The 15,627-nt window shown below is 50.9% G+C and overlaps 1 protein-coding gene across 2 annotated transcripts; it reads left to right on the top strand.

The window, feature by feature from the left end:
- Nucleotides 1-431: 431 nt before the first annotated feature.
- On the top strand, nucleotides 432-14,033 carry EIF3CL (eukaryotic translation initiation factor 3 subunit C like). 2 transcript variants are annotated; one of them, XM_083152478.1, is made up of 21 exons: nucleotides 432-570; nucleotides 3,400-3,528; nucleotides 3,628-3,693; nucleotides 4,411-4,600; nucleotides 4,734-4,859; nucleotides 5,829-5,889; nucleotides 6,165-6,277; nucleotides 6,444-6,568; nucleotides 6,695-6,869; nucleotides 6,960-7,063; nucleotides 7,232-7,373; nucleotides 7,633-7,758; nucleotides 10,380-10,473; nucleotides 10,679-10,866; nucleotides 11,080-11,304; nucleotides 11,890-12,253; nucleotides 12,441-12,600; nucleotides 12,685-12,750; nucleotides 12,965-13,052; nucleotides 13,180-13,345; nucleotides 13,833-14,033. In XM_083152478.1, exons 2-21 carry the CDS (start codon nucleotides 3,428-3,430, stop codon nucleotides 13,916-13,918), a joined length of 2,766 nt encoding a protein of 921 aa, XP_083008604.1. In that variant the 5' UTR covers nucleotides 432-570; nucleotides 3,400-3,427; the 3' UTR covers nucleotides 13,919-14,033. The 2 variants fall into 2 exon arrangements, with proteins under 2 accessions (XP_083008604.1, XP_083008606.1); XM_083152480.1 differs by having other exon boundaries at nucleotides 6,695-6,863.
- Nucleotides 14,034-15,627: the final 1,594 nt, after the last annotated feature.

Genomic DNA, 15,627 nt, shown 5'->3' on the forward strand with positions numbered 1-15,627 from the left:
CGTTTTCCACCGCTCGTCGTCTATTCTTGGCAGGCTGGGGGGACTCCCAACTGTCCCCCCCCCCCCCCCGTGGGACAATGGCGGTCACGGGCAGGGGGCGGGAACACCCCGGAATATCGGGACGTTCCCGCGGTAAGCGGGAAAGTTGGGAGGTATGCGATCCACACCGGTGCCCATTTTGTCATAGCCTGCATGGTGTTCTTAGCTATAACAATTGGTCTACAGCAGTGATTCTCAACCCTGGTCATCAACTACCCCAACAGTTTTCCAGGTCTCCACACAAAAATCATAAATGCAATAATTAGCTTCACCCGTGTATCCTTTAAAATGTGTCTGAAATAATACTGATGCTACCCGTCTACAGGAAAAGTTCGTCCTCTAGAGACGCTATTACGTGTACCCTGTGATGACGTGCAGCGGGGCAGGCCGGGTAATGTAGTCCTGGGAAGACAGGAAGTGACCTAGCTGCGCTGTGTCGGGCCCTGCGCATGCGCACTCCGATTTCCGCTCTTTCAGTGGATTGCGCTTCTCCCGGCCGGGCCTGCTGCAGCGTGTGTGCGGCTCACAGAGGTGAGTGCCGTGTGGGGGGGAGGCCTCGCAGGCCGGGGCTCTGGTTCCGCTTACCGGCGGCGCTGTGATAGAGCAGTGGCCCCGGGATGAGTCAGCTTGGAGGACAGCATGGCATGAATGGCGGCTGCCGGCATATGGGGGTGAGGGGTGCTGGATAGCATGCGGTGAGCACAGGCTGCTGCTGGGAATGATGGTCCTCCTGTAGCCTGCCAGACCACGGGACCACCCTCCACTGCAGGGTGAGCTGGCAATGTATAGGAGGCTGGTCCTGGGAGCTGGCAATCTATAGGAGGCTGGTCCCGGGAGCTGGCAATGTATAGGAGGCTGGTCCCGGGAGCTGGCAATGTATAGGAGGCTGGTCCCGGGAGCTGGCAATTTATAGGAGGCTGGTCCCGGGAGCTGGCAATCTATAGGAGGCTGGTCCCGGGAGCTGGCAATGTATAGGAGGCTGGTCCCGGGAGCTGGCAATCTATAGGAGGCTGGTCCCGGGAGCTGGCAATCTATAGGAGGCTGGTCCCGGGAGCTGGCAATTTATAGGAGGCTGGTCCCGGGAGCTGGCAATGTATAGGAGGCTGGTCCCGGGAGCTGGCAATGTATAGGAGGCTGGTCCCGGGAGCTGGCAATGTATAGGAGGCTGGTCCCGGGAGCTGGCAATGTATAGGAGGCTGGTCCCGGGAGCTGGCAATCTAATACCCCTTTCACACTTGCAAAAATATCCCGGGTTTTTGCACATGAACGCGCATCAAACCGAGATTTAGCTCAATGTGAAAGGGTGCCGGGATTTCTACCCAGGCCCTGACCGTAGATTCCGGAATCAACCCAGGATGCGGTCGGTGTCAATGGTCCCGTACCTGGGATTGGGTACACGGGACTTTAAAAAAGCTGCTGATTGGAGCTTTCTTGGGCTCACAAATGCTGATGTCATCTTTCAGAGCCCTGGAGTCCATTTCTAATGACATGCATATGTATTTGCTGGGATTTCCCGGGATCAGTGTGAATGGGGCTGTCCCGGTCGATCCCAGGTCTTAGTGCAGTGTGAAAGGGTACATTCCCAGGTAGAGTCCCGGGAAGCATCCGGGAACACATTCCCGGGTATGTTCCGGCTCTACGAGTGTGAGGCCGGTCCCGGGAGCTGGCAATCTATAGGAGGCCGGTCCCGGGAGCTGATCCCAATATACTGATCATAAAAATGGTCTGGTATTTCTAGAAAGTGTCTGACTTGCCGGTGACTGGTACTTAGTGGAGGTACATCTTCTGTGGCCCTTTTGAAATATCCCATTTATTTTTATGATCAGTCTATGGTCATCTCGCAATTGCTATTAAAGAACTAATGATTTGACGTATATTAACTACCAAATCAAAACTTTGTTTTAAGAAAAACACCCCTGATGAAGTCTTTCATAGACGAAATGCATTTGGTTGTCTCTATCATGCACTTGTGAATTTACTGAAGAATAATCTGCCATTCTGTCAAAGGACTTATAATAAAAACTGTTTGCAGTGGACGTCGTTTTCATCTGCTTCATTGGATTATGGACTTTTAAATATCCGTAGTACACCCTCAATTAGTGAGGTTTATAAATCACCAGTGTCTTATATTTATAACAGTAATCGTAAAAGGCATGTGTTACTTTTGTTTTGTTGATGGGGCAGACCGGCTGTACACACACAATATGGGAGAGAGCCTGCAAGCTCCACTCATTGGGGGGTATTCAATGCTGTGGGCGAGTGGTGACAGCGAGCAGAGCTTCCTGCTCGCTGTCACCACTCACCCTGTCAGTATTCAACGCACCCCCAGCATACGCCAATTCCCCCTCGCTCCGTTCTTTGAGTTAGGGGAAATCGGCGTATGCTGCTCCAGAACCAGCGAGACTCGCGGCTAAATACAGCGAGTTTTCTGCAGGAGCCGCGGGTCTCGCTGTTTTGGGGTATTCTCGCCGTCACTGTGACGGCGAGGATTTCCCCAGAACATTGAATAGAGTGAGCGGCCAGCGTGGGGGTTAAACAGCGAGGATCGCTGGTTTTCTGCAATCCTCGCTGTTTAACCCCCTCGCCGGCCGCATTGAATACCTGCCATTTTCTTAGGATCTATACGCTGAGGGTGGGATCCTGCCTCCTGCTCTGCAGCCTATGCACCCAGCCAGTCACTGAGCCGCAGGCTGCTGTGTGAAACCTAATTGGACAGCTGAGCCGCCACTCAGTTGTCCAGTCCTTCTATACGGCACTGGCGGCTGTCAAACATGAGGAAGGAAACTACCTGTTACTGCGCTACCAGCACCTTGTTTGTTCTTGGTGCTCCCAGCAGAACCTGGTGATGCTGGCTCCCCCCAGGCCACGTAGGGTCTGTGGCAGTATTGTTATGCATGATCTCAAGAGCTAGCAGTCTATTGGTCTGAATTACCCAGCTGTTTGGCCTACAATGGCTATGGTACAGTATGTTGTGATATCTATATGTTTGGACAGAGTGTTTCCAAGAGCTGACAGTCTCCATGCTGTGAACGCTCCCAGTGTTTACGGTGCACAGTAATTACTGTAATGAGCCATTTGAGGCCGGGAGTGGTGTGTGTGTCCGGCCTACGGAGGCCAGGGACATGGTCTGAGAACGACTCATCACCAGTAACCTCTTCCCACAGGTTGTGTTTGTGGTATCTGAGGCTGTTTGCTTCATACATTTGCGTTTCCTGCGACTTAGACGCCATTGCTACATCTTGAAGCAGCTGCGTAATGCTCTCACTGTCCGGATAATCAGCCACTGAAGGAAGACCTCTCCCCCTTCTCCATTTTCTTGTGTATTACTGTTTGTAACGTGGGATCTCTGCTCTTCCACAGCGTCGTGTGACCCGGACCAGCTGCCAACATGTCTCGATTCTTTGCCACCGGCACCGACAGTGAGTCGGAATCGTCCCTCTCTGGTGATGAAGCTCCCCCTAAACCAGTGGGAGGTACATACGGCAAACCGTAAGTGTCCCCTCCCTTGTCTTATGTGTGATAGGGGGGTTCTCTGGAATCTTGTTCCCTCCCCTGGTGGCTTATTCTTATTTCCTTACAATTCTTCAGGCCGCATCTTCTCAGTGACGATGAGGAGGACACGAAACGTGTGGTGCGCAGCACCAAGGATAAGAGGTTGGTACCGTGTTTGGATTATATGTTCATGTTTAACCTTATCCTGACTTCCCTTTAACTCTTCTAGAGACAGATGTAGCCGCCCTCAGCCTTGCTGAGCTGGCAGAGATGTGTGGGGTGGCTCAGTCGTCCCCATTCAGTAAGGCGACAGTGAGCGGGGACAGAAGGCTTCCCTGCCTGTCTCTGCTTAAGGGAGACTGGCAGAGGGCTTCCTGGAGAATGCGGCATGCGAGTATCTCGTGTGCGTGCCCCACTCTGGTGGCTCCTGGCGATTGGCAACAAAATTGCCAGGAGCGTCTCCATCTATAACTAAGTCAGAATGTTAGTGTCGTTTTATTTATACACGTGGGAACGCTGTGAAAGGGATTCTGGGAAAGGGTCCTCTGCTTCCCGTATTGCAAACGGGCCCTTTGGAACTGTATTCAGAAGTATAGAGCTGTACACGCAGAAAGCTCCATGCATCATGGACAGGAGGGCTGGGAACCCCAAGCATGGGTTTAGATAGAAGGTTCTTATCTCTGGCACAGACGCCCTTTCAGGCCTGTAGCAGCAGATAACGTCATCCACTTCCACGAGACATGACGATTGTCCCTCCCTCAGAGGGGAGGCGCTGTATATAATCTGTATACAATCAGAGAGATCGTGGTGATAGCGTGTACCCCAGCTTCTCCATATTTGTGCGTGTATCCAGCGCTTCCTTACGACTTTATTCCACAGATTCGAGGAGTTGACAAACATCATCAAGACCATTCGTAACGCTATGAAAATCAGGGACATGGCCAAATGTCTGGAGGAGTTTGAGCAGCTGGTCAAAGCCTATATAAAGGCCAAGAACATAGTGGACAAGGAAGGGGTCCCCCGCTTCTACATCCGCCTCCTGTCTGACCTGGATGACTATCTGACTGAGGTGAGGAACACGGACCTTCTCTCCTGGACGTCCACATCCTGTGTTCTGTAGCTGGGAAATCCTAGTCAGTTACAGCTGACGTGCCTTCGTCTATGGGTGACTGTGCGCTAAACGTTACCTTTGTTGTCCGCAGCTATGGGAAGACAAAGAGGGCAAGAAGAAGATGAATAAAAATAACGCCAAGGCCCTGAGCACCCTGCGGCAGAAGCTGCGCAAGTACAACCGGGATTTTGAAGCTCCCATCAGCGCCTATAAGCAGGTGAGTAATACTGCATGTTACCGTCAGGTGCTACGGCCGCGTTTCCCCCCATGCAGGGTCACTGGGGATGCGCGAAGTGGTCCAGGTGTCTATAAGGCTTCCTAGCGCTGCCCCCAAAGGACATGTTCTGCTTATCTTCTCTAGCGCCTTCCACCCTGACAAATGGTCCCAGCTCTCAGAACCCTTTAGCTCTTCCGTGACTGCAGGTCTGACGTCAGTGGGTATTGGTGGACTGTCGGAGCTGGTGGGGTTTCCAGCATGTAGCCGACCATTCCTACAATTATACTATTGGCTGGTGTATCTGTGATGTGTGGAACACTTACCGCACCGGAGTCCTGCGGTGGTGGGGATAAGTCTAGTAGTGTGGGTGCCTTCTTCCTGGAGCCCTGCACACACACAGTAGATTCTGGCAGAGGGGAGGGGGACCTAGCCCTGAAACTGCACATGTAAGGGCCTGATTCAGACCTGGTGGATGAGGAGCGGTTTTGCAGAGGCCCGTGGTCAGCCACCACCCAGCCAAAACCCGCCCTGTGCATGTCTGATTGGCTGGCGAAAATATTACTGATCATCGGACGGCCACTCACAACGCTTTCACCACCTAATGATTTCCCAGTCTGTGAGTAACCATGACAACTGTGCGATAGAAACGGGCTGATCGAGGCAGGCACGGATGGGCTCGCTTGCATTTTTCCTGCCACGCGCAGAAAACAGCGGGTAAACACCCACAAATGGCGGCTTCCTGTCCATCAACTTGCGAGGGTCTTGTGAATAGAGTAATTGCTGCGTTTTGTCACTACGATCCGTACGCACGCGCCGCCGTTTAATAATCACCTGCCTAACGAATTCGCACAGCAGCAATCAGGACTGAATAACCCCCTTAATCCGCCCCTGTAATATTGCTATCGTAGTGTTCTAGAGCAATTGTCTGTATTGTATTTGCTGGTCTGTGAGCAACGGTCTGTTTTCCAGAATCCTGAGGAGTCCGCAGATGAAGACCAAGAGAAGGACGAAGATGATGACGATTCCGATGGTGAGCCTCCGTTAATACTGGGACTGAGCTGCATTTCCCCAGCATCCTTTGGTTTTGTACGCACCCTATAGCAAATGACGGCGCATCTCCTGCCCCCAGTCCCTCACCCCGGCTCAGTAACACGACTACCTCCTGCATGGGCAGTAACATTGCCTTTCCCGGGCCATGCCTTCTCTGTGATGCAGGCTGCAAAGCACTTCCCTCCCAGCACAACGTATGTTACCAAGGAACATTCATCACCGTGTAATCCGCTTATCTCTTGTCCTGTCCTCCAGCCTCGTCCTCCAGTGACGATGAAAAAGACGAAGGCATGAGTGCCAGCAAGTTCCTCAAGAAGGTGGAATCAGCCCCCCCAGATGTCCGGAACAAGTTCCTCAAGAAAGCAGAGGTGAGGAGGATTCTGGGTAATGCCAGTCTTGTATCGCTCATACAGTGGCCATTTTCCTGTGGCCACCCCCTGTATGCAGCTCTGGCCGCAGTATATTTCTGTGGCGGATGCCACAGCTAAAGGCGCTTGGGGTACTGTGATTGTTACAAAACTCTCTCTCTCGCAGGAGGCAGAGGATGATGACGAATCATCGGATGATGAAGATTGGGGGTCTGATTCCGAGGACTCCGACTCTGAATCTGAGGATGAAGAGGGCAAATACACCTCTCTGGCCTCTAAGTTCCTTAAGAAGTGAGTATCCGAGGATCTGTAGGAACGTGAGATATGACACTATTAATAAGTCTGTATCTCCTCAGGTAAATCGTATCGTTATCAGCATTTCGGGTTATAAGATATTTACATTCTGCCGCGTTTCAGGGCCATCTCGGAAGGAGATCGTCAGGCTGCTGAGAAGAAGAAAGAGGATAAGGCCAAGAAGAAGCAGCATCGTAAAACCAAGAGTAGAATGGACGAGGGCGTAGAACCAGAGGAGGATGAGAATGAGGCTGGAGGAGAGTGGGAGAAGGTCAAAGGAGGGGCTCCAATGGTAAAGGTGAGGGAAGGTCCCATGCATGGGGTGGGTGGTGGGGATTTCTAGTAATGCTTTCTCTGTAATCATCACTCTCATCTTGCACCCCTGCAGGAAAAACCCAAAATGTTTGCCAAGGGCACAGAGATCACCCCGCCCATTGTTGTCAAGAAGTTAAATGAAATCCTTCAGGCCAGAGGGAAGAAAGGGACAGACAGGTGAGGAACCACAATCCACCATTCGTGCCTTCTGCCGCTGGGGCCGGCTCCCTCGTTCCCATCCTCTGCCGCTGGGGCCGGCTCCCTTGTGCCCACCCCCTGTTCCCGCCCTCTGGGGCTGGCTTCTCAGTGGTCTCCTTTGACTTTGTTCTTTGACTCCTCCCACAGGGCGGCCCAGATTGAGCTCCTTAATTTGCTCGTTGTAATCGCAGAAGAGAACAATCTGGGGCAAGGCATCGCCGTCAAGATAAAGTTCAACATTGTGGCCTCTCTGTACGACTACAACCCCAATCTGGCTGCTTATATGAAGGTATTCCCACTATGCTGTACTTGCTGATTACTTTATCCCGCAGAGCTTATTTTCCCATTGCTCTGTGTAACGGGTGTTGCCCCCCCCCCCTACGGAGCTAGAGCCGCTGCACCAGCCTCATTACAGTGATGTGCACATACCTGGGTATAACGTCTCCTCCCAATCCGTGCGACGGTCCCACAAAGCACCACGAACACAGGTGTATTCCGTGAGCCGCCCTCGGTACTAATCCCATCTCCGTTACTGTTCCTCTCCTCAGCCGGACATGTGGAAGAAATGCCTGGACTGTATACATGATCTGATGGATATCCTCTTCGCTAATACCAACATGTTCATCGGGGAGAATATCGCAGAAGACTCTGAAAATCTCGTAGTTGGTGACCAGGTAATGAGCCACTTACCTGACTATATACACAACTATGCACACTTTACCATACCCTCCCAGTAGGTCCCCCCCGCTGTGTACCAGTGCTGTGCCTGTTGCTGAGGAAGAGAGGGATCTAGGTGTCACTATTTCAGGGGACTTAAAGGCAGGTAGGCAATGTAACAAAGCAATGAAGAAGGCAAGTCAGATGCTTGGTTGCATAGGGAGAGGTATCAGCAGTAGAAAGAAAGAAGTAATAATGCCACTGTATAGGTCATTGGTACGACCTCATCTAGAGTATTGTGTTCAGTTCTGGAGGCCATATCTCCAAAAGGATATAAATACATTAGAGACTGTACAAAGAAGGGCAGCTAAAATGGTGCATGGCCTACATCACAAAACGTACCAGGAAAGACTAAAAGATCTTAATATGTATACTTTAGAGCAGAGAAGGGAAAGGGGGGACATGATAGAAATCTTCAAATATATCAAGGGTTATAACAAGGTACAGGTGGGAGAAATTCTTCACAGGAAGAGGAGCAACAGAACACGAGGACATGCACTGAAACTAGAGGGAGGAAGGTACAGGTGGGAGACATTCTTCACAGGAAGAGGAGCAGCAGAACACGAGGACATGCACTGACACTAGAGGGAGGAAGGTACAGGTGGGAGACATTCTTCACAGGAAGAGGAGCAACAGAACACGAGGACATGCACTGACACTGGGGGAGGAAGGTACAGGTGGGAGACATTCTTCACAGGAAGAGGAGCAACAGAACACGAGGACATGCACTGACACTAGGGGGAGGAAGGTACAGGTGGGAGACATTCTTCACAGGAAGAGGAGCAGCAGAACACGAGGACATGCACTGACACTAGAAGGAGGAAGGTACAGGTGGGAGACATTCTTCACAGGAAGAGGAGCAACAGAACACGAGGACATGCACTGACACTAGAGGGAGGAAGGTACAGGTGGGAGACATTCGTCACAGGAAGAGGAGCAGCAGAACACGAGGACATGCACTGACACTAGAGGGAGGAAGGTACAGGTGGGAGACATTCTTCACAGGAAGAGGAGCAGCAGAACACGAGGACATGCACTGACACTAGAGGGAGGAAGGTACAGGTGGGAGACATTCTTCACAGGAAGAGGAGCAACAGAACACGAGGACATGCACTGACACTAGAGGGAGGAAGGTACAGGTGGGAGACATTCTTCACAGGAAGAGGAGCAGCAGAACACGAGGACATGCACTGACACTAGAGGGAGGAAGGTACAGGTGGGAGACATTCTTCACAGGAAGAGGAGCAACAGAACACGAGGACATGCACTGACACTAGAGGGAGGAAGGTACAGGTGGGAGACATTCTTCACAGGAAGAGGAGCAGCAGAACACGAGGACATGCACTGACACTGGAAGGTACAGGTGGGAGACATTCTTCACAGGAAGAGGAGCAGCAGAACTCGAGGACATGCACTGACACTAGAGGGAGGAAGGTACAGGTGGGAGACATTAGTCACAGTAAGAGGAGCAACAGAACACGAGGACATGCACTGACACTAGAGGGAGGAAGGTACAGGTGGGAGACATTCGTCACAGGAAGAGGAGCAGCAGAACACGAGGACATGCACTGACACTAGAGGGAGGAAGGTACAGGTGGGAGACATTCGTCACAGGAAGAGGAGCAGCAGAACACGAGGACATGCACTGACACTAGGGGGAGGAAGGTACAGGTGGGAGACATTCTTCACAGGAAGAGGAGCAGCAGAACACGAGGACATGCACTGACACTAGGGGGAGACATTCTTCACAGGAAGAGGAGCAGCAGAACACGAGAACATGCACTGACACTAGAGGGAGGAAGGTACAGGTGGGAGACATTCTTCACAGGAAGAGGAGCAGCAGAACACGAGGACATGAACTGACACTAGAGGGAGGAAGGTACAGGTGGGAGACATTCTTCACAGGAAGAGGAGCAGCAGAACACGAGGACATGCACTGACACTAGAGGGAGGAAGGTACAGGTGGGAGACATTCTTCACAGGAAGAGGAGCAGCAGAACACGAGGACATGAACTGACACTAGAGGGAGGAAGGTACAGGTGGGAGACATTCTTCACAGGAAGAGGAGCAGCAGAACACGAGGACATGCACTGACACTAGGGGGAGGAAGGTACAGGTGGGAGACATTCTTCACAGGAAGAGGAGCAGCAGAACACGAGGACATGAACTGACACTAGAGGGAGGAAGGTACAGGTGGGAGACATTCTTCACAGGAAGAGGAGCAGCAGAACACGAGGACATGCACTGACACTAGGGGGAGGAAGATTCAGGGGAAATGTGAGGAAGAATTACTTCACAGAAAGAGTAGTAGATAAGTGGAATAGCCTCCCATCAGAGATGGTAGAGGCAAATACAGTAGTACAATGTAAACATGCTTGGGATAGGCATATTGTTATCCTTACAAAAAAATAAGGATTAAATATGGTTTCAGGTAACGTGTAAAAAAGGGGCAGACTAGATGGGCCAAGTGGTTCTTATCTGCCATCATATTCTATGTTTCTATGTGCCTGAAGCACTGCTTGTATGTTCTTGATGTAGCATATATGTAATAAGTATGTTTGCCCTCTCTGCTCCCCAGCCTCTCCGTGTCCGCGGCTGCATTCTCACACTCCTCGAGAGAATGGACGAAGAGTTTACCAAAATCATGCAGAACACAGACCCCCACTCCCAAGGTAGGTGCAGCCCGGTCTCCTCAGAGACGAGAACCCTCAGGCTTCCCATAAATAAGCTGGCAGGGTGGTCTGTAGCCTTGGTATATGCTATGAGGAGTGTTACCGGGCATCAGCACTGTGGGCGGGGTCCATGCTGTACGCTGTGTATAGGATGTAGCGGGGATGGCGGCCGCTCCTTCTGATGAGTTATTGGGCTTCCCTGCAGAATACGTGGACAACCTGAAGGATGAAGCGCGTGTGTGTGAGGTGATTGAGCGAGTGCAGAAATACCTGCAGGAGAAGGGCAACACAGACGAGATCTGCCGCGTCTATCTGCGCAGGATCATGCACACCTACTACAAGTTTGACTACAAAGCCCACCAGCGGCAGCTGAGCACCGAGCAGGAGTCCAAGGTAACGTGTCCCAATGTGACGTCCTTTGTGGTCTTCAGTGTGTGCATAGGTTCTTCTGCTGGGATATTGCAGCGTATCATGTCCTGTCCCATTCTTGGCGAACCTGTGCGTCAGCTGCAGGTTCCCCTCTCGCCGCCCTTGGCACTCCCCTGTTTAACTTTGTAGTAATCTCACATTATGACGTGGTCTCATAACTCTCATTCTTGTGCGCAGTCAGAACAGGACCAGGCAGAGAACGAGGCTGAGGACAGCGCCGTTCTTATGGACAAGCTCTGCAAATACATCTACGCCAAGGACCGGACGGATCGGATCCGGACCTGCGCCATCCTGTGCCATATCTACCACCACGCACTCCACAATCGCTGGTTCCAGGCTCGGGACCTCATGTTGATGTCTCACCTGCAGGACAACATCCAGCACGCAGACCCCCCAGTGCAGGTGAGGGCAGGGGACACATTGGTACTCCCATGGAGCAGAGATGCTTTATCCCAAACTGAGCAGTGTCACCATTTAATATGAGCTGGCCACTAGGGGGCAGTGGATACCTGAATCGTGGATGTAGGACGTTGTCATTGGGGTATTCGCTGCCTACTCATAACTATGTACTGTAGTTGGCAAAAGATGCAGTGGGCACAGAAATAACTTGGCACACGCTTTCCCTTGCTATGATGCCCTAGTTTTATAATGTATATTAATACTTCAGTTAATGTGGAGTAAAATATTTGTATAGGTCCTACAAATAGAATTAGATTTGGGTGGAGTTTTACTTCAAAGTGAGATCTATATTAAAGTGTAAAAATAAAGCAGTCCGTATTTTCCCTGCACAGAAACAGAAAAACTCACCCAAATCTAATTCTGCACATGTTAAATCTGCCCCACCTGCAGTGCACATGGTTTTGTCCATCTAAGAAGGATTTGCCTCTGAGCGAACCCTTAGAGGCAAGGCAACCGAGGACAGACCAGGCCCATAGTGTTCCTATTGACTCCTGGATGCCACCTGACCACTCCCTCTGTCCCCTATAGATCCTGTATAACCGCACCATGGTGCAGCTTGGTATCTGCGCCTTCCGCCAGGGAATGATCCGAGATGCCCACAATGCTCTCCTGGACATCCAGTCCAGTGGCCGAGCCAAGGAGCTTCTGGGCCAGGGCTTGTTGATGAGGACCATGCAGGAGAGGAACCAGGAGCAGGAAAAGATCGAGAAACGCAGACAGATCCCGTTCCACATGCACATCAACCTGGAGCTGCTTGAGTGCGTCTACCTGGTGTCGGCCATGCTCCTGGAGATCCCTTACATGGCAGCGCATGAGTTTGATGCCCGCAGGAGGATGATCAGCAAGCAGTTCCACCACCAGCTGCGAGTGGGCGAGAGGCAGCCCCTCCTGGGTGAGAAACGGGACACACTTGGGTTTTATGCGGGTGTGAGTTGGGTTTCTGTTAAACGGTAAGGTCCGGAGGTGAAGATGATGATGTGGTGAGCTGGCTATGTGTTCTTGGCTTGTTGTAGAACCTACAGGTTGAGACATCTGTTGAATAGTCACATAATCCTCCTCATACGTCTCGTGTTCCTCAGGCCCACCCGAAAGCATGAGAGAACATGTGGTCGCAGCCTCCAAGGCCATGAAGATGGGAGACTGGAAGACCTGCCGGAACTTTATCATCAATGAGAAGATGAACGGGAAGGTCTGGGACCTGTTTCCAGAGGCGGACCGTGTGCGCAACATGCTGGTCAAGTGAGGAGGAGGAGATGGACCAGCTTGGAAAAACCTCCATCATGTATGGTCATGTTCTTACCACATTTCTCCTCTTCTATCTAGGAAGATCCAGGAGGAATCTCTGAGGACTTACCTCTTCACCTATAGCAGTGTCTATGATGCTATCAGGTGAGAGCCGTATACATCTAATATAATACATCTTGCAGTAACTGGGGTGGGGGGCAGATTTGGTTGATGTGGCGATGCTGACGGAGACTTTGTTGTGACCATGTTTGAGTCCACCTCCTGAATCAGAGCTGGAATTACAAGTTGTGTGTCACGCTGCACTTGATCCTGCCTGAGGTTACTGCCTGTTACCCATTTGTGTCTTCTCTTCTCTCAGGATGGGTATATTAGGGGACATGTTCGAGCTGGAGATTCCCAGCGTACACAGTATCATCAGCAAGATGATCATCAATGAGGAGCTCATGGTATGATTATTATCCATGTGTATACTTGGTTCTGACATGTCCCTCAGATGCCTGTGGTTGATGTGGATACTTCCTGGTCTGTCCTCGGTTGCCATTGGCCATTCATGACTTGACTTTTTGCTTGTAGGCTTCCCTGGATCAGCCCACCCAGACGGTGGTCATGCACGGGACAGAGCCCAGCTCCCTGCAGAACACGGCTCTCCAGCTGGCCGAGAAACTGGGCAACCTGGTGGAGAACAACGAGAGGATATTTGACCACAAACAAGGCAGTTATGGTGGATACTTCAATCGCGGTGAGGAGCGCTGTATGTTTTGTAGGCTCCAGGTCCATCTTCTCTTCCCATCGTCTGTATTAACCCTTCTATATTTCTCCGTTCTTCCTCTGTGTTACGTGCGGCCTCTGACGTCTGTGTGTCCCTTTTTCCTTTCAGTCTCATCTTACGGTTTGTCTCGCGGCAAGTGTCTGACTGGGGTTTTAGGGGGAATCACTTATGTGGTGCACGCGACACTTCCTCTTTGTAAACTAATTGCAGAATATATCCGTAATCCAATTGCAGCCTTTGATATTTGATTAGACAAGCCGTACCAAGGTTATATCTAATTGTAGTGGCCTTCCCTAAAATCTGGTGGGGGGTGGCATTGGATCGTCAAGTGGTATTTTTAGTTGCTACGGTGACCAGATTGGGTTTTGTAGCAGGAAGCAGCACGCCCTCTAGTGGGGAATGTTAGTAACTGCCCTTATTTGTGTACTGACACTTGTTATATTTTGTCACCCTCCAGACCAGAAAGATTCATACCAGAGGAAAGAGGGCGGATACATGAGGCGAGGATACAGACGCGACCAGCAGAATCAAAACAATTATTGATCTGGTCTCCAACTCATCATCATTCCCCCGGTTTTACAGATTGGAGGGGGGCGGCTCTGACTGACTTTTCACATCATGTCTCTTAACGTAATAAAGATATTTTGCTGTGAAATAATCCAGTGCCTGCAGCACCATGTTTTCCTTATCGCTCGTTGGGTCTATTGCTGACCTTTTTATCATGCCGTGTAGATCATAGGCAGCCATTTTGTTTGCAGAATACGATCCGTGACATGGCCGAAGCTCTGAAGTGGTTGGATGGTTGAGTGTCAGGATTGCTACCTGTGTGAATTGTGCATGTTTTATTTAACTTTTAGCTCTTTTTGCCTTGTACATTGTAGCAGGTGATTGCATTGTGTCAATAAATTACCTCCGTTCTCCTTATCTTGTGAGAACGAGTCACCTGCCCAAACGCCTCAGGTAAAACCTTGGGTGGGACCTGGCAGCTGCTCCTGCTACCAGTCAGAGGAGGGGTAACCGGCCTGGCACAGAACCCATGTCTGCAGTCACTGAGTGCGATACTTACTAAGATGGGAGTTCTGCTGAAGATGGGATGTTGCGCATAGCAACCTATCCAATTATATCTATCTGAAAGTGCTAAATAAACAAGTAGAATCTGATTGGTTGCTAGGGGCAACATTCCATCTTCAGTAGAACTCCCGTCTTAGTAAATTTCCCCCTGAGAGTTTGCTATGTCCCCTGTGCACTGGCCTGTCTGCCAGCGTTCTGTATGAGGTGTATGTCAGCTACAGAGGGAGCCGTCTCTGCTGAGACACCGCGAAGGGCTGTGTATCGCTGCGCGAGGAGATTCTTACTGTTATACGGCAGGGACACAGCATAAACGTGGTTGGCGGTAGTTGTGATCTGGTTGGAAGAAATCCCATAGGCTGAGCTACAGCTTTACGTCTTGTCCAGGGGGGGGCCCTCCCATCTCCGCACTGACCTCCCAATCCTTGGGGCCCCCTCCCATCTCCGCACTGAACTCCCAATCCTGGGGGCCCTCTCCCATCTCCGCACTGACCTCCCAATCCTGGGAAACTGTTCCTGAAGGTGCCCATACACGATGCAATGCGATCCAGCCCATAACTGGTGTGATCATCGCACTGTGTATGGGCACTTTGAGGCAGCCACCAAACCAATTGAGAACCATGAAGCCTTACAATGTCCTGTGAACTAAACTGTTCTTTGTATGGGGTAAAAGATTGGTCGGTTGTGCTGAAGCAGAAGTAGGGGCAATCCGGAATTGGGGTTAGCCAAGTGGCTAAAGATGGCTTTAGTGTGGATACCTAATACATGCAAAGGGACCAGTCCACAAAGGTTCCTACAGCAGGCTTAAATTCCAACTACAACCCTAGGAACCCCCTGCACCAAAAGTGGACCAGGCAAGTCTAACTTAGAGGCCGGTCAGTACCTCCACTCTGAGTGTTCTCCGGTGGCTGCACCTTTGGGAAGCTCGAGTCTGTAGGAGATGCCACAGTTCAGAAACATTGATTCAGAGTAGGAGATCGATATAAGCCCGGATGTCTTTATTATGCAGTGGGGGGGTTGGAATATTCAGGAGGATGAATTCATATTACGCCATGTTTAGTGAGGGCAGCAACCAGCTTGCAGATATTAATAATCACCACTGATGTAATAGTATGCGAGATGCGATCAGGTCGGAGATTTTGCCGTGATGGTGGTCTTTTCTACAATTCCCATTGTCTCGCGTA

This window comes from Crinia signifera, chromosome 7 (assembly GCF_055691185.1).
Source record: "Crinia signifera chromosome 7, ASM5569118v1, whole genome shotgun sequence".
Taxonomy (NCBI): domain Eukaryota; kingdom Metazoa; phylum Chordata; class Amphibia; order Anura; family Myobatrachidae; genus Crinia; species Crinia signifera.